At 40.8% G+C, this 19,597-nt stretch overlaps 1 protein-coding gene across 1 annotated transcript in view; it reads left to right on the plus strand.

Annotated features, from left to right (window-relative positions):
• The window catches only part of LOC101917764 (guanine nucleotide-binding protein subunit alpha-14), an 87,888-nt gene that overhangs the window by 29,704 nt on the left and 38,587 nt on the right, over window positions 1–19,597 (plus strand). The window contains 3 exon segments of the mRNA XM_055791686.1: window positions 8,150–8,195; window positions 8,197–8,302; window positions 8,304–8,333. Coding sequence (XP_055647661.1) covers window positions 8,150–8,195; window positions 8,197–8,302; window positions 8,304–8,333 — 182 coding nt within the window.

Consider the following 19,597-nt stretch of genomic DNA (forward strand, 5'->3'; position numbering starts at 1 on the left):
AAAGCCTGTCTGTGTGCTATAATAAGTTTTATAGGATACACACACACACACACGCACACGTGCACCTGCACATTGTGATCTCCTTTTCTGTTTTTTGTTTGTTTCAGGTTTTTGTGGTGTTGGTTTTTTTTTAATAAAATAATTTGAAAAGCACTTTAGATATTTTCAACAGTAGCATACACTTGGGGGTTGGGGGTGGAGGTGGGTGGTAGCTTTTACATGTTAAGCATGTGAACTGTTTTACAGAGCCTCGTATTCCATGCGGATGGATGTTGGAGTATTTGACCAGAGGTTGTAAGTTCTGCTTCCAATGCTGATTTTGCTCTCATGCTTTCCTTCAAGGTGTTTGGCATAAGTTAGAATAATGGAATGAGGACTGACTTGATCCTGCACTTTTATAGCACAGAAGACCAGAATGACCAGTAGAATTTTTGCTTTATGTAATTGTTCCTCACTAAAAATGTATGTATTTAAGTTTTCTTTTGGTTTTTAAGAATCCTGTAATTGAATGGCTTATTTGCAGATATATTATTGCCTCCACCTTTATACCTGGTAGCAGAAATAACATCGAAATAGTGAGTTACATAGCTGTCAAAGAAGTGGTGCCAGTGCAGAAGCAGACATTCAACTATATGCATAGCGCTAGTCCATATGGATTTATAAATAACTTTTGAAAAAGTATATTGATTTTTCTCCACAGAGCTTTTGATGGTGATTATTAATATGTTTGGAGCCAATCTCTCTGTTACCTTAAGAGTTTTGCAATTTTCAAAGTTAATCATCTTCCATGTCATCAGCAGAGGAAAAGTCACTAGAATGTGCTTTTAAGACACGGGATTTGATAGTGAATGAGAGCTGTTTCCCGGGTAACAGATGTGGAAGATGGTTCTGAATCCTACAGAATATGAATGGAGTATCTGAAATAGCTGATGGGTTTTTGGGAGTTGTTTTTTTCGATGGTTTCCCCCCACCTCCCCTGCCAGATTTATTTCTTTATACATTTATGGTGGGGTTTTTTGTATTGTTGGTTAGTAAAAGGTGACAGGTAATACTTCAAAATATTGCCTGGCATGGATATCGGGATGCTTATTGGTAAATGAGCAAGAGAAGTGAAAACACATTTTATTTTTGGGTTACATTCCTATTAGAAAACAAGAACTAACTGTATATGAGTTGTAGAAATGAAATATGCTCTGGCTTTCCCCCAAGTCATTAAAAACACTGTCTTGTCCCTGCCTAGTAGTAGTGGAAATGGTTGTGGCTTTGTTTTCATGTAACTATGTGCATTACATTGTGAAGCTAATTTCAGCATTTAATATGGTCCCTCCATTAAAGTAGTTAACGGAAGGGGCAGAGTAGTCCTTCAAGGTTGCCAAATGACTCTAAATATTTTCCTTTCTGATAACATAAGAAATTTCCTTTCTTCTGCTTCAGGTCTGCTCCTTGAAACAAAGAGTTTCATTCTGTATAATTTTTCTGCCTCCATTGTTTTAAAAATGTCTTTGTTGCTCTGACCTCACAAATATTCAGTAAGTCAGGTTTATTTACTTGAAAGCCATTTTTGCTACATCCACATTTATGCACTAGCACAATTTAGTTGGGTATATCAAACTGTTAATCCTACAGTTATAGAAAGATGTTTCCTTCTGCTAGTTGAGCAAGCCTAACTACCGCAGTACAAAATATTACAGAACTTGTTTGAATATTGTTTAGTTTTCAGTACAAGCAGCAGATCTCCTAATTTAATTACTAAATATTGCTATCTTTATTCTTATAATTATTTCTGCCCATGAAATAGCTATTTGTGTTAACAGAAATAGCTGTTTTTCTGTTAAAGAGAGTCAGAAATGTGGCCTGTTGTAGAGGCTTGAGAGCAGAGGCTTGAGGCTACTGAGTTTTGCAGAGCTGGTAAATCAGCTATAGCTATAAAACATGATGCTGTTAGTGAGCCTTTCCCAGTGGCCACTTATAACTGGAGAAGAGGTTTAATACTAGATTATGGTCTAAAGATGGCACTGAACATTAGTTTCATGACCCAGTACCTTACCTTCTGTTTTACTTGTAGCATTTTGATTTTATCATGCTTGACAACAGGGACAATTGGGAAGCTAATACAGACTTCTCTTGCTTCTGCTGGGACCAGGGGGCTTGCTCCTGAAGATATCCAGTGACTGGTCCCTTACCACCAGCACGACAGTGTTGAGTGAGACACAGCTGCTGGGACAAGAGTGAAACCTGTTGTCATGCAGCAACAGGTGAAATATATTTGTTTACTAACTGACCTCCATCTCTTCAGGTATGACAAGTGGAAGGGAGCAAGCACATGGGCTGGTCTCTACTGTAGATGAAGATATCATTGCTGTTTGAGAGCTGATAACAATGAAGAGCAACCCCGATCTCAGGCATTTGAACTTCTCAAGTGTGGATCCAGGATTTACAGTAGTCCATCACCTCTGCTAAAGCTGTTGTTCTGTTTCTCTTAATGGTGGCAGGGTTAGCAAAACTAATGAGTTACCTTTGCTCTGTCCTTAGCAGTTACAGCCATCTAGTTTTGCTGTGGCTGTATTCACTGTATTCACCGTCTGCTCATTGAATAATTAAGTTGCACACACAAAGTGTTTAGGAGAATGAGGGCATAGAGTTCTGGTTTTGGGGGGTTTTGAAGTTTTTTTGTTTGGTTGGGTATTTTTAGTAATTTTTTGTTTCTTCCGTAAAGAATTGAGGTACTAGACTTGGAAAACAAAGCTGACAGGCAAAAGAAGAGTTAAGGACAAAAGAGACCCTGGCCAAAACACATACAATGTTGTATTCCTTGAATTTTCTGGAAAAAATGTAATATTTGTTTTAATTGAGAAAGTGGATTTGGTTAGGTAACACCTACCTATGTGGCAATTGGTAGTTGAAAGCAGAGAGAAAAAAAAAGAAGGCTTGAAGTGACTGGAAGAAGGTAAATATGTGACATTCACTAATTTATTCACATCTTAACCTTTCAGAATATTTTGCCTCTTGGCCTAGTATAGGTCAGTAGAGCATGTATCCTGTATTTTGGCAGTAATGATTCAACAGGTCATTTCCTGAAGATAAATGCACTAAATTTATTCTGAGTAAGTGCTTAAAAAAGATGTCACTGAGGAGAAAAATACACATTGGGGTTTTGTGGGTTTGGTTTTTTTACACAAATAACCTTTATAAACTTGCTTGTAATAACAGAATTCTAGAATTCTAACACCTTGGAGGTATATAGCCATGTTGTAAAGTTCCCCATTCTCTAATGCTTCTAGAATGGACAATATCAAAACGTGATTCCATACCTCCAAGGTATATAATATATCAATATTTTACTGTTCTATTATCTACCCTTCCTGTACTACCTGCTCTTTACTACCCTGTTACCACTTTCATTATCCTAATGTAAAAAGTGTACTCCATTTTCTTAAGCCCCACCATCTGAAGTCTTAAAACACAAGTTAAAATTTGTGTATCTCCATTTGTTTTCCAACAATTTGAATTAAAATATACTCAATGCAAATCTGATCGTGTATGCAGTTCTATCCTGAAATGCAGTTACCTTTAGCTTAATTTCTCATGCATATTGGCACAACCTCTCTATTCAAACTCTTTTTGAACAGCCTGCTACTTTTTAACATGCTTTAAAATTATGTTCTGTCGAGATGCGATTCAAAAGCCTTGTTTCATTTTAAGCTTATGAGCACTGAAGATTTTTTTTTAGATAGCTTATGGGAAGGGGAAAAAAAAAGCACATGTTGTTGGATTTGCACAGAGACCCTGTGTTCTGGGTTTGTGGCAAGAGGCACAGCTAGGCACATGAAAAGCTGCTGGAAGGAAGAATACAGAAGGAAGAGTGTGCCCTCTACTGAAGGGCAAGGTAGGGAGCAGCACAGAGCTTTTGAATCAGCTCGTTTTCAGGATTATGAGAGGTCAAGTGGTAAAGCAGGATGGCTTTGTTTATTACCTGTGTATTTCATACCACTTTATTAATCACTTGAATAGGCAATTCTCATGTGCTGTAGGTTGGTATAGAATAGATCAAATCAGATAATAATAAAATGTTAACCTTGTATTTCTTTTAAAATTAAATTGGATACATGCAGGAACAACTCTAGCTTTAATTATAGGTGATGATCTCTTCAAACCTGGCTCCATCTGTCTTTGGTGTTTGTGGGACTTGGAAAACAGCATTTTTCTTTAAAAGCCAAAATTGGATTTTTTAAACTTAATTTCATAGCACTGCAGTGTATCCCTGACAGTGAAGTTAACTGTTGCACAATGTTTTTTACTTGAACCCAAACATTAATAGAGGGCACTGCTGTAATGTAATAGGACTGTTTATTCTGACACATAAAAATGTAGCACAGCAACTCAACCTGGATTAATCAGAGTGTTTTCCTCTCAAATACAAGGGTTTCACTGGCAGTAAAAAAAAAGGGGGGTGGTGGGGGGTGGTTTTGTTTTGCAGCTCATTTGTATTTGAATTGTATTTACATTGACTTCTTAAATCTGAAGAATGCCAGGACTGCCTTTCTGAGGGCTGTGGTATATAATGTAACATCTGCATCTTACTAAAATAGATTCCTCCAGATATTTGTTTCGTATGTATTCCAGCTTATCTCTATGTTCCATCTCTCTCAAGAAAACCAATACAATGCCATAATTAAAGAAATCCTGAATATTTGTTGAAAGAACAGCTATATTAATCTTCTTTTTACAGACAAAAATATTAAGTATTTCTTACTATTTGATAAAAAAATGTGATTAAAAAATCATGTTCTGATGAGTGCTATGGTCCTGTTACCTGGAGAGCAGAGCTGTGCTGTCAGTCTCCTAGAGAAGGACTGTTGAACAACATGGGCTTAATTAAGGGGCAGCTACAGCTTTGAAAGGAAGTCCACAATGGATGATGCAAAATACAGAAGAAGGTCATAGAGTAAGGATTGATGACAGTCATAAATATTTCAGGAAAATGGCTATGATATATGAGTAACACATAACATACCACGCTTTTCTAGGTTACATGGGTTTTGCTGGCTATTACTGTTAATGTTTGGAGCCCTGCAGTTGCATGGTCTTTCATTAAAGTGATACTATGGTACTGAGATAGAGTATGATGAGTTGGGCATTTGCTGTGTTTTCCTGGTTTCTTGTATTTGAAGATGAAACGTTCAGAGGAACTCTCCTCTTTGTGCTGATATATTTCGACACCTAGTGGTACTAAAGAGTAAATCACTGAAAGTTTGCTAATGGGAATACTGTTAACCAGCAGTGGATTCTCAGTGGAGAGGTGAAGCAAATACTATAGCTCAGCCAGGATGGGTTAATTGTTAGAAATTCTGAAAAATTACAGTGAAGGTTTTAATAAGAAAGTATAACAGGGGTTTTTTTGCTCCTGGACCATCATTCTGTTGGCAAAGTACAAGAAAAGGCCGTCCATGACCCTTTCATATAAAAGCTCTGTGGGGTAGGAATGGATTTGTTCAGTCACATCATACATCAGCATCAGTTGAGTAACAGGAAATAGAGGAAAATGAAAGCTATGGTGAGAAAGGGGTTGAGTAATTACAAGAAAAAAAATTCTGCTCAGTATTAATCAGGTTTGTAAGGGTGACTGAAAGCTGCAGAAGGATATCATGAGCGTAGGCAGTGAAATGGCAGGTAAAGCTAATTGTAGACCAGCATAAAGTAGTGCAGATGGAGAACAACTATATGGCACATGCACTTTCTCTCTTTTGATTACTTGCAGTAAAGATAACACAATGGTGCCACTTCATAAATCTAAGTTTTGGCAGCACCTTAGTATTTGAAGTCTTGGTACTCCAGGTGTATCTCAGAGGTAAACAGAACTGAGGAAGCTTCAACAAGGGTCAAAGGAGTGATCAAGCTATGGAGTATCTTCCATCTGAGAATGAACTGACCTGATTAGAACTTTTCAACCTAGAAAAAGTACAGCTGAAGGTGAGTATGTGTGGTGGGTTGGCCTTAGCTGATCTCCAGGTGCCCACAAAGATGCTCTCTCACTCCCCCTTCTCAACAGGACAGAGCAGAAAATACGATGAAGAACTTCATGGGTCAGGATAGGGACAGGGAGATCACTCGCCCATTACTGTCATGGGCCAAACAGACTTGGCTTAGGGAAATTAATTTATTGTCAATTAATAGCAGAAGGGCAGTGAGAAGAAGAGAAAACTTTAAACATCTTCCGCCCAGCCCTATCTTCTTTCAAGGCTCAGCTTGACTCCTGACTCAACTTCCTCCCCTCGAGCAGCACAGGGGCATAGGGAATGGGGGTTATGGTCAGATCATAACACTTAGTCTCTCCTGCTCCTCCATCCTCACAGTCTTCACCTGCTGCAGCCTGGGGTCACTTTCACAGGACAGTCCTTCACAAGCTTCTCCAACATTGGTCCTTTATACAGGCCAAAGTTCTTCAAAAACTGGTCCAGCATGGGTCCCTTCCATGATGTGCAGTCCTTCAAGAACAGACTGCTCCAGCGTAGGATCCTGTGAGCCACAGGTCCTCCCAGGGGCCTGGTCCTACATGGGCTCGGCATGTCCACCTGCTGTGGCATGGGGTCCTCTATGGGCTGCAGGGGGACAAACTGCTCTACCATGGTCTTCTCCGTGGGCTGCAGGGGAATCTCTTCTCCAAAGTAGAGAGCAGAGGTGCCTCAAGGACCTCCTCTTCTTCTTCTTCACTGTCCTTGGTGTCTGCAGGGCTGTTTCTTTCACATATTCTTACTCCTCTCACATAGCTGTTGCACAGTTTTTCTTACCCTTTCTTAAATACGTTATCACAGAGGCGCTACAAATATTGCTCACTGGCTTAGCTTTCACCAGCAGTGGGGATCCTCTTGGAGCTGGTGAAACTGGCTCTGTCTGACATGGGGAAGCTTCTAGCATCTTTTTGCAGAAGCCACCCCTGCATCACCCCCTGCTACCAAACCTCTGTCATACAAACAAACCCAATACAGTATGACAGAGGTGTATAAAACTGAGCATACATGGAGAAGGCAGGGGAGAAGGTTTATTGAATACAAGAAACAGGAATGAAGATGGAGGATCCAGGCTCAGAACAAATGATCTATCATGGGTGATAGAGCTCTGAAACTCCTTACTAAAATGTATTTTCCCATGGTTTTAAGGAGACATCTGCCCAAATACTCAAGAGTTACAGTGGGACTGCCAAACAGGTAGCATTCAGCTAATGAACTCTAAGCTAAGTTTTAACTTTTAAGATGCAGGGAGGGTTTTGTGGAGGAAGTGTCATATATTCTGGCCCTCTTTTTACTCTTCTCTTGGCCGCCACTTACAAACTTGGCTGGAGGTGGGACACTGCTTGAGTGGCTGCTTGATATGAGCAGTGCAGACATTTTTCTGTTGTAAGGCTAATAGGAAATAACAGAAGAACAAGGTGTATGTCCTGAAAAATGTCAGGAAATACGTTGTTATGGGCTGTAAATGGGCTTGAAACAGTATGTATATGCAAAATATTACACCAATGATGTAAGTTCATATATTACATATATGACATATATGTAAGGGGTTTTTTAAACAGAATCAATAATTCCCAGAGTAGCTGAGAGCAATGAATGTATTTTTCATAATTTCAGTTAACACGTTTTCAATCAGTATCTATATAACAATCAGTAGTAATGTGAAACTAAATAATGTGGCCTAATGATGAAGTTCTTCCCCATGTTCAGGATTAGTGCAGGCTCTATTGTTAAGGTGTAAATGGTACATAAGCTTTGTACAAAGTTCTCGATATGGAGGATTTTGATCCTTACAAAACCAGATTTTCTTTCTTTTGTACTCAAGTGCCTTGCTTGTTTGGTAATCTGACTTCAGCCTGCAAGATGCTTAGATTAAACATTGTAGGACGCATTGTAAGATACTTATAGATATCTTTTACCAAAAAAAAAAAAGCCTCCCAAACCCAGCAATGAAAGTATTTTGACTAAAACAATGTAGATTATGGAGAACGGAGAATTCAGAAGAGAGACTACAGTTAATGGTGACTCACATACGCATAGATAAGTTGCACATCCTTGTATGTGTATTTAAAAATATTGTCAACTGCCAGGATTTGCAAATGCAATACTTTCTGTCTGTCTCCTCTTTCCCCGTCCCCCAGGCAGAGGAGAAAGTGGCAAGAGTATGTTCATTACACAAATGAGGATTTCACGGATCAGGTTACAGAGAAGAAGTCTGAAAAGGCTTCACAAAACTGGCTTTCCAAAACATATTCACTGCCATGCAAGTGATGATCAGAGCCATGAATACTCTTTAAGATACGGTACACATCCAAAGAGAATGAGGTAAGCCAGTACAAAGAAAATCCTAGTTTCAGTCCATGAAATTTCAGTTTTTACATAAATTATTTGAGTAATAACCTTCTACAGGCAGAACCTTAAAAATCCATATATGTCTTGTGGGGAATTTGGTTCCCCACTGTCTGATTCTACAGAATGATGGGGAGTTCCTAGTGGAAAGAGGGGCAGGGTGAGTGGGCATGGGATAGAGCTGGCTAGGAAGGGAGAATTTTCAAAGTTGCAAGCTGATAATAAGTATAAAAAGAAAAAGAATTTTAATCTAAGTTGTAGAGTTAGACCGTGCATGACAGGAAGAGCCTGGTTTGTCAATAGAGCTCCAGAACAAGGAATTATGGGTCTGTATAGGAAAACATCAGACCTGCTTAATGTTGGTATGCCTTAAAACATACCACCTGCAGCCCTTTTATGGATTTGGTAGCAACTTTTATGTACTTAAATAACTTGAATGTACTCTCCAACCATTTTTATTTTCAACATATGGTCTACAATTACATTTTTGTTTCAGTCAGTGCTTGTAATTATAGAACTATAAAAAAAAAATCTGCTTCAGTTAAATCAGTTGCATCCTTTGCATCCATTCATTGCATCAGTTACTCAATTATCATGAAGAATATGTAAGGAAATTATTGGGTGATATTTGCTTAAATTAAAAGGGATTTCCAGTTGATTAAATTTTAGTGTCAAGATAGGGAAGACTGTGTAAGAAGTACTGAGCCAGAAATAATTTGTAGAATTTATAGGTTTATTAACAAAAGTAATATATGAAGAAAATATAGTTGATAGACTACTTTTAATTCAAAAAGTATAATTTTATATGATCAAACATCAAACATTAAAACAAAATTACGGTCACATTCTTTATTGTTTAAGTTGGCTTGTGTTACTTATTCTCCTTAGGGTTATAGAGAAGAGGGATAGGAAAAAAAATTTAAAATAAAGGATGGGGAAATTAAAATTCTTGTATCATAAAAGAGCAGGTGGTGTCAGCAAAAACAAATTTTGAACTTCAGAGAGCTGAGGTATTAGGGTAATTCTTTCCCACATAACAAAAATATGCTGAGGGTTTGTGAGTTATTTGTAAAACACCTTTAAATCCTTAGTAAGGCAGCAGTTAAAGAAACAGCAAATGTGACTGTGAATATACTTCATCATAATTTGGATGTGTGTATTTTGATGAAAAATGTTAATCGGAACCTCTTTGAAGGAATTTATTTGCACTGCCTCTTAACTGAGTTTTGATTTTGTTTTTCTTCCCATTAGGAACAAAATACAAAGACTTAATAAACAGCAAACTTCGTCTCATTCTGGGCTCTGAGCTGAGCTGGATACATTCCCGTAACACACTATTCTGGTTAAATTGTGCTCTTGATTGATTGCTGTGTTGCCAATTTCTTCAGATTCAGAAGATTATAATGCTATTTTTCAGTTGTTGGAGAGAGGCAGAATTTGGTCTTGTGCTTCTTTATGAAAGTTAACAAACTGCTAAGTGATAAGAAAATTGTTTGGCAGGCTCAGCTTCAGTGGCATTTAGAAAGCAAAGTTATTTTTGTTTACACAGGGAGAAACTCTTGAGAGACAATGTGAAAATAACCACGCATTGCTCCAGTCACTTTGTAGGAGAAACTGCGTTTTAATCTTTCATTTAGGCAATGGATACAATGCAAAGTACTATAAATCTTGTAATTGCCTTTCATTAAAAGATCTGAAGCCTGTAATGAAACAACATGTTGACAACAGTGAAAAACAGAAGGGTTGTGATTCTGCTGTCATAATTGTATTGCAAAGCTGTGTCCAGTGACCATGCAGGAATTGTCCATCGTGCTCCTATGCATTTCAGTATGTCCATCTTCTCCATGGCATGCCTTCTTTTCCCTGAAAAATGTGTTTCCTTCTGGCCCTTTTAGTATGGTTTGTTTGTTTGTTTGTTTTTCTTGTATGCAGTCTGTGCTTTGACCAGGTCAGGTTGTCTCCTCTGTGGGCCCTGGAATTCTTTGGCTGCTGTATATCTTCATGTAATGTTTTTGTGGTGGAGAACAGATTGTTCTGCACCAAGTGTCTCTTCCCTGTAATGTGACGTGTATGAAAATCTGTAACTCATATATCAACAGAATGTTTGCAAATAAAAGCAAGTTTCATAGAAGGTGTTTAAAGAGGTTTTTTATTGCTGTTTTCAACTGCAAGTATTTAAGCAAATGGCCTAACTTTCTATAGATGCTGCATGGAGATGAGAGCGGGTTTTTGTTTGATATTGGTTTGAAGTAGCTTGGATGAAGTACTTACCTATATAGTTGTGCTGGATCTTTAACTGAACAGACAATTTTTATCCTAATTTCAGGTCGTATGTTCTTTGGGATACTTCATCTCATCCTTAATTTGAATTTGGAAGGTATTGTAGCATGTTTTGGGTATATTTTAAGCATCAGTCCTGCAGATGTTTAGGAGCCTGATAATTCAAAGAATTATTATAGTACTGTCTAAACTCTACAGTTTTTTAATGGATTGTTTATTTTTTCCCCGTCTTTTTTCTGTCACAACCACTCTAAAATTTGATGCTAGAGGTGAACTAGGTGGGGGGGTGGAGGCAGGAGGCAGGGGGTGGGGGGCAGGGTGGAGGAAGTAATATTTATTATCTCTATGTCGCTTTTCAGTGTCATAAAGTAGAAATCAGTAAACTGAGTGTTTGTTAAGTAGCCGTTCATTGTACAACATGATTTACAGTCTCTGAGATTAGTCTTTTTGTGTGAGGGCTTGAATCAATTACTTTTATGAACACTTCTTCTTTCCATATCATAATAAGATGGAAGTTGATGGCAGCCTGTCTTGGCTTCTTTGAGATATTGCAGTTGGGTTAATGTGAATATTAGGATAAGTAAATTAAATGTACATGTGAGGCATAGAGAAATAAAAAATCAGTTGATAGATGGGAAGTAGCGAAAGCTCTTTTTGCTGTCTGAATTTTTTCTTAATCAAGTTAAAGTGTAAGAAAGCTCAAGACTGGTGCATCCCAATGAGTAAGAAATCAAGCAGAGTGGCAGGAGGCCTGCATGTATGAGCAAGAAGATTCTGACAAAACTCAAACAGAAAAAGGAAGTTTACAGGATGTGGAAAAAGGGACAGGCCACTTGGGAGGGATATAGGAACACTGTGAAGCCTTTTCAGACTTCTTCTCTGTAAGAAATCCTCATTTGTGTAATGAACATACTCTTGCCACTTTCTCCTCTGCCTGGGGGACTGGGAAAGAGGAGACTGACAAAAAGTATTGCATTTGCAAATCCTGGCAGTTGACAATATTTTTAAATACACATACAAGGATGTGCACCTTGTATGCAGGGATGCAACGAGGAAGGCTAAGGTCCATTTGGAATTAAATATGGTGAGGGATGTCAAGGACAACAAGAAGGGCTTCTTCAATATATCAGCAGCAAAAGGATGGGTAGGGAAAATACGGCCTGCTGCTGAATGAGTGACGTAGTCACACCAGGTCCCTGGTGACAAAGGGCATAGAGAAGGAGAAATCATTGAATACCTTCTTTGCTTCAGAGTTTACTGCTAAGGCCAGCTCTCAGGAAACCCAGACCCTGGAGGCAAGAGAGGAAGTCTGGAGAACAGGAGACTTTCCCTTGGTCAAGGAGGATCAGGCTAGAGATCATTTAAGCAAACCTGACACCCACAAACCCATGGGCCTCGATGGGATGCACCCCTGAGTGCTGAGGGAGCTGGAAGATGTTATTGCTAAGTTACTATCCATATTTGAAAGGTCATGGAGGACCAAAGACGTTCCTGAGGACTGGAGAAAAGCCAGTGTCACTCCAGTCTTTGAAAAGGGCAAGAAGGAGGACTCAGGGAAACTACAGGCCAGTCAGCCTCTCCTCCATCCCTGGCAAGGTGATGGAACTGCTCATGCTGGAGGTCACCTCAAAGCATGGAAAAGATTAATTGGGTGTAATCAACATGGATTGACCAAGGGGAAATCACGCCTGACCAACCTGATAGCCTTCTGTGCTGGAACGCCTGGCCGGGTGGATGAGGGGAGAGCAGTGGGTGTTGTCTGCCCTGCCCTCAGCAAGGCTCTTGCCCCTGTCTCCCACAGCCGCCCCAGGTGAGCGCAGGCCGGGTGGGCTGGGCGCGTGGGCAGGGAGGTGGGCTGAGACCTGGCTGATGGCAGAGCCCAGAGGGCTGTGACCAGCGGCGCAGCCCAGCTGGGGGCCCGCAGCCAGCGCTGTGCCCCGGGGCTCAGCACCGGGTCCCGTCCTGCTCAGCCCACCCCCCAGCGCCCTGGGTGAAGGGGCAGAGCGTGCCCGCAGCGAGTTTGCTGGTGGTACAGCGCTGGGAGGGCGGCTGATACCCCGGGGGCTGCGCTGCCGTTCGGCGGGGCCCGGGCAGGCTGGGCAGTGGGGCAGGGGGGGCGTCATGAAGCTCAGCAAAGGCAGGGGTAGGGTCCTGCGCCGGGGGGGAGCGACCCCACGCACCAGCACAGGCTGGGGCTGACCTGCTGGCAGGCAGCTCTGCGGGGAAGGGCCTGGGAGGCCTGGAGGACACCGAGCGGCCCGTGGGCCAGCAGTGTGCCCTGGTGGGCAAGAAGGCCGCTGCCAGCGTGGGCTGCATCAGGAGGAGCGTGGCCAGCGGGTGCGGGGGGTGTCCTGCCCCTCTGCTCTGCCCTGCTGAGGCCGCACCTGGAGTGCTGTGCCCAGCGCTGGGCTCCCCAGTTCAGGAGAGACAGGGAGCGACTGGAGAGGGGCCAGCGGGGGGCTGCCAAGGGGGTGAGGGGGCTGGAGCATCTCCCTCATGAGGGAAGGCCGAGAGAGCTGGGCCGGTGCAGCCTGGAGAAGGCTGAGAAGGGATCTTGTCAAGGCATACAAATATCTTGAGGGTGAGTGCCAGGAGGATGGGGCCAGGCTCTTTTCACTGATGCCCAGTGAAAGGACAAGGGGCAACAGGCACAAACTGCAACACAAGGAGTTTCATCTGAATATGAGGAAGAACTTGTTTACCTTGAGGTCAACAAGAGCCCTGGCACAGGCTGCCCAGAGAGGCTGTGCAGTCTCCTTCTCTGGAGACATTCAAAACCTGCCTGGACATGATTCTGTGCAGCCTGCTCTGAGTGAAGCTGCTTTAGCAGGGGGTTGGCCTAGAACAGGGGTCCTCAAACTTTTTAACCAGGGGGCGGGCGCGCGGATGCAGCGGCAGGCAGCCATCTGCGGCTGCTTGGTTTCCCCCCCAACGCCCGGCGGGGAGGGGATGGGGGGGTCTTAAATACCGGGGGCTGGATTGAGGACCCTGGGGGGCCGTATCTGGCCCACGGGCTGTAGTTTGAGGACCCCTGGCCTAGATGATCTCCAGAGGTCCCCTCCAACCCTGACCATTCTGTGATTTTGTGAAAAGAAAACTTCAAAACAGGATGAGGAAGAAATCACATGACATTGGAGGAAGGGAAAACAGCATTCCATTTGTGAATATATGTCAGTTTTTAAAAGCAGTTTTAAAAATATTTCTTGGTTGCTTGATTGTGCCAGTCAGTCACAGCTTGCACAATTACATTAGTTTTTGCTGTATTTCAAATATACAGAAGAAACAAGTTGTTTAAACCAATCTGAACTGGAGATGCAATAGAGGTTTTAAAATACTAGTTCACTGAAACTTTTCCCTCATCTTCCAGACTAACATGTATCCTGTATCACAGGAAATTCACTGTTTTCCTTCTTCACTGAAGGCAACATTAGAAATTTCAACTTATTTGCATTTTTAAAAAAAGGGTAAAAGTATGCACTTAGCCCACTGGGAAGACCTTTTATATGGCTGTTCAGCATGAGGATCATAGAATAGAAATTCTGTCCTGTTACCATGAGTTGGGTTGGTTTTTAAAATAGCCTGGTGAAGATGACAGTGCATATGTTTGCAATTAACAACAGATCTTTGTAGCAGTATGAACAATTACTTTTTTCTTAAGGAGAAAAACAGAATACCAGAATACTGTGAAAAATGAATTTCAGAGAAAGGTCATCACGTTGCATTTCCGAAACATTTCTTGCTTTCAGTAAGTAGTAATCTAGTGTTCTTCCGTCTTACAAAGTTGCCCTGGCATGAGTGTGTGTTGGCAGAACTAATATTTTTCTGAACAAAAGAAGTACTACAATGCTAAGTGAATTTTACAGGACAGGTAATTCACATGTCAGAAAAGGGGAGTGCAAAAAGACAAGTACAGCAAGATGAGATTTTGGAATTAATGAAGGAAGCCATGTAGCTGGGACAAATCAAAGACACAGCAAAGAGTGATTATTTGTTGATTTCATTGCATGTTTACATTTGAAGATGTGGAAAATGAGATAACAGTTCTTTCTTAATTTTTTTTAAACTTTAGCAAGAGTAACCATTGCTCATAGCAGGTGCTTTGTTTTAAGATTAATACCATCGGACTACTCTTACTTTATGCTTTTAAAAGTACTTTCCCATTACAATCAAATTTAAGTTTAAAGATGACATACTTCAGTAAATTATTTTCTTTGAGGTAGCATTAATGCAGATAATAAAGGGTAGAATTTATAGACACTCTGGATGTATTTTTAGCAGTTTATTTTATAGAGACACTAATTCAAAACATTCCAAAACGTACTGCATCCTTCTTGATAACAAACATGTTTAATTATGGACCAGCACACACAGTCTGGGTCTAGGCACTCCTAAACAGTGTGCTTACAAACGATAATGCTAGTTGCTAATTATTATTAAGAGACCTATGAGAGTGCTGTACAGGCCTGTAAGTATACAGATGATTTCCTTTTGCTTTAAAAACTTCTGAGTTTCTCTACCATACCATCTTGTTGATAAGGGTGAATACTGGGATCTATTTAATTTATTTGAATATCATAGAATGTCATAGAATCATTTAGGCTCGAAAAGACCTTTAGGATCATCAGAACCAATCACTAACCCATGGTTGCCAAGTCTACCATTAAACCATGTCCCTAAGCACCACATCTACACATTTTTTAAACACCTGCAGAGATGATGATTGCAGCACCTCCCTGGGCAGCCTGTTCCAATGCTTCAACACCCTTTCAGTGATGAAAGTTTTTCCTGATATCCAATCTAAACCTCCCCTGGCACAGCTTGAGGCAGTTTGCCTTGTCCTATCACTTGTCATCTGGGAAAAAGAGACCATCTAACACCCACCTCTCTACAGCCTCCTCTCAGGTAGTTGTAGAGAGTGGTAAGATCTCCCAAGTCTCCTTATCTCCAGACTGAACAGCCCCAGTTCCCTCAGCCGCTCCCCGTCAGACTTGTGCTCCAGACCCTGCACCAGCCTCGCTGCCCGCTCTGGCCACGCTGCAGCACCTCAGCGTCCCTCTTGCAGTGAGGGGCCCAAACCTGAACACAGCGTTCGAGGTGCGGCCTCACCAGTGCCCAGGACAGGGGGACCATCGCTGCCCTGGCCCTGCTGGCCACACTGTGTCTGGTACCAGCCAGGGTGCTGCTGGCCGCCTTGGCCACCTGGGCACACTGCTGGCTCGCGCTCAGCCGGCTGTGGACCAGCACCCCCAGGCCCTTTCCCACCAGGCCCTTTCCAGCCGCTCTGCCCCAGCCTGTAGCGCTGTGTGGGGCTGCTGTGACCCAAGGGCAGGACCCGGCACTGAGCCCTGTTGAACCTCCCAGGAATGGCCTCGGCCCATCGCTCCAGCCTGCCCAGGTCCCTCTGCACAGCCTGACTGCCCTCCAGCAAGTCGACACTCCCCGTCCCTACTCAGCATCACCTGCAAACTTACTGAGGGTGCACTCAATTCCCTGCCCAGATTGTCAATAAAGATATTAAACAGGACTGGCCCCAACACAGAGCCCTAGGAAACACCACTTGTGACCAGCCACCAGCTGGATGATGCTGCATTCACCACCACTCTTTGGGCCTGGCCATACAGCCAGATTTTTTGCCCAGTGAAGATTGTACCTCTGAGAGCTCTGTGAGTTCTTTGTCAACTCCGTCAGTACCCTCAGGTGGATCCCATCCAGCGCCATAGACTTATGCACATCCAAGTGGAGCAGCAGGTCACTAACTGTTTCCTCCTGGACTGTCAGGACTGAATTCTGCTCCTCCTCATCCCTGTCTTCCAGCTCAGGGGGTTGAGTAACCAGAGGGAAGCTGGTCTTGCTATTAAAGACTGAGACAAAGAAAGCATTAAGTACCTCAGCCTTTTCCTCATCCTTTGTGGCAGTGTTCTCCCCCGCATCCAATAAAGGATTTAGATTTTCCTTGGTCTTCCTTTTGTTTCTAATGTATTTGTAAAAACATTTGTTCTTATCTTTTATAGCAGTGTCCAGCCTGAGTTCTACCTGGGCTTTCGGCTTTCTGATATTCACCCTGCATAACCTCGTGACATCCTTATAGTCCTCCTGAGTTGCCTGTCCCTGACAATACTAGAGAGGTTGTTTGTGTCATCATTTGCATTGCTCCATTCAATTTAAATAAATGTAACTGGCTAGGTTTAGAGTTCTTTTTTGTTTATCTTTTTCTTTAGTACTTTTGACATCATGGCTGCTGGCAATCTTCCTTCCTAAATAGTTTCTAGACAGACCTAGATGAAAAAGTAATATTGACACAGTTTTGCTTTTTTTCTTGCAAGTTCCAACTACTCACTCCCCTGTTTTCTAGCAAGACTGCTGTATTCATTTGTTCTTCAAAATAATTATCTGTTAGTTATAAACGTTCTAGAATTTACCTTCTAAATTCTCAGAGCTACCAGAAATCTAGCCATTTTCCTTCTAACTTATTTATGAATTCGTTCCATGTTTTGTGTTGTCTTCTTGTTATTTAGTTCAAGGTGGAAGTTTTTATGCTTTGTTTTGTACTAATTGGGGTTTTTTTTTGATTTTTTTCCTTTTTGTCAGTAAAATTTTATGTTGAAGTTCTATGTGTTTTCATTTTGCTTTTGGTTTTTTGCTCTAGGGAAGATGGTTTACCTTACTAGAAATGAAAACTTTTCAATTTTTTTGATGGATTATAACTGCCTTTTGGGTGTTTTAGGAAAAAATGTGTCAAAACCACCTGTAACTAAAGAAATATCACAAGCAGAAGAGCAGAAAGGAACGAAAAGTATGTCTTAAAATGCGTATACATTTAAGGTTTCTGGCAGAGAAGTGAAGGATGGGAGACAGACTTTGTGTCTCTATTGGATTTTTAATCCAATTTAAATTAAAGTTTAGGCTGAATTGGCTTATTTGATCTCTAAACTGAGTTGCATTTGTGATGGTGGTGATTTTTTATTTCTTAGGTCTCATGATCTTTCAGGTAGGTGCATATTCCTTCTTTAAAAGGAAAATATTTTCTCTTAAAATATTGGAAGTGTACCTGTACTTTAAATTCTGTTGTTTTTAAGATAAGTAAATACTGGTGGATACTGGGTTCATGGTGAGTGAAGTTAAATGTTTTCTGACCAATAATAGGGCCTATATTTTCATAAATATGAAAGTTTGGCCAGAGGTACGCCAGCAGATATACCAGAATCAGGTACTTCTCAAGAGCTGAATCTGTGTTAGACTTTTTCAAAAAAATGTTTTGTCTGTATCTTCTGGAATTGATTGAGGCTTTTTCTCTTGACATGATATTTCGTCTAAAACATTCTAGCTTTACGATTACTATCTGTATGCAGCATTTAACATAACACACAAAATACACAAGCACGCAGCATGTAAGTAACTGGGCTTGATTTTCCTGTATTAGGAATGACTGGGTGGAAGCTTTTTAGCCAGCAGTGAATTCATTGCACCTAGTTCTCCTCTTACTTTACTATATTACAAAGTATGCTGATATAAATAATACATATAGATAAGAAGTGATCTGATAAGGAAAAGGAAAGGTGGTGGTCCTGGGAAAAACAGTGTTGTAGAACTCTTAAGTGAAGACTCCAGACTTAGATTTGTACTTTTAAGTGAAGGATTGCTTGTAAGGGCAAATACTAGAAGGATATGTGCAAGTGGTTAAGATTTTTGTTGGCTTTTCAGAGCAGACTTTAATGTTCTGCAGACCAAATAGCCCTTCTGTTCCCCATACTCATTCCTTTGTAACAACTGAATAATTCCATTGCTGCCTTTGTGGCTCTGAAAGCATTAATTATTGGCAACTGAAACTAAGGGAAGCTTGGTAAACAAGTCTGCTAATGGTGCAGAAGATGGAGCAGAGTACAGTTATTCTCTGTGCTGTGAGTCAGAGAGATAAAAAGTGGCAAAATTTTGCTATAGAGGCTAAAACAATTTCACTGTACAAAAGCTGCTGTGGCTGAAAAATATTTTCTCACCCAGCTTCTCCACCAGAACTTGATGCTTCTGCATCAGAATCAGGATGGAAACATATGCCTCTGGCTCTGCTGCCCATGTTCAGTCTGGCAAGTTCACATCTGTAGTTGTCACAACAAAATTAGCCATAGTTCATCTCTCAGAACCGTTGGTGAGCAGAATGAGGAAAAAAAACTACTCTCAATCAGACAGCAACAATAAATTGTCATTTTTTAATGACAGTTTGTCAAAAGCTCTAAGAAAATAACATTTAAAACAACAGAAAAGTCTGCATTTTTTGACTTGTCATGAGGAGCCTGAGGTTGAATCAGTCCTGAGAGGAAGGTTGTGTGAAAATGTGTGTTGCATCTGGAGGCTTTTGGTATCTGCACACAACCAGCTGTATAAAATACATGTTCTCTGTGTGAAGGGCTATGTGACTGTTTTTGCTAACAACTTTTTCCAGTTCATGAAGTTTTCTTTTGTGGTCTTCCTTGAATACTTTGTTTTATTAAGATATAAATGAGTGAATGCATACAGTTGAAAATTCCTAACTCTTAGAAGAAATACATACTATTTTATAGAAATATTTACTATAATATGGAACTAACTCCTTGCAGTGGAAAATAAGAGGATTTTTTTGAATTGAAAGCTTATCGGTATTTTTCTAAAAGAAAATTGGCAAATATCTTTTGTTGCTGCAATTAAATCTCTTAATGAACAAGAAGACAAATAAATTAATGGCAGCTGAAAAGACCAATTAGTAGCAACCCAGCCAAAATCATTTAAATCAGCATCTGCTCTCATGTTAAAAATGAAGAAGCCACTTCAGAAAGTGGCTAGAAAACTCCTCTAAGCCTGCTCTTTCATTAGTGCTAAAGCCTGTGACATGTTTTGTGGATTTATGATCTGCTGACAAAATTATTCCTTGGAATGAATTTTCCACAATGAAGAAGTGCTTTTAGTGTTAAACTATTTCCTAGCAAACA

The sequence above is a fragment of the Falco peregrinus genome, chromosome Z, assembly GCF_023634155.1.
Source record: "Falco peregrinus isolate bFalPer1 chromosome Z, bFalPer1.pri, whole genome shotgun sequence".
Lineage (NCBI taxonomy): Eukaryota > Metazoa > Chordata > Aves > Falconiformes > Falconidae > Falco > Falco peregrinus.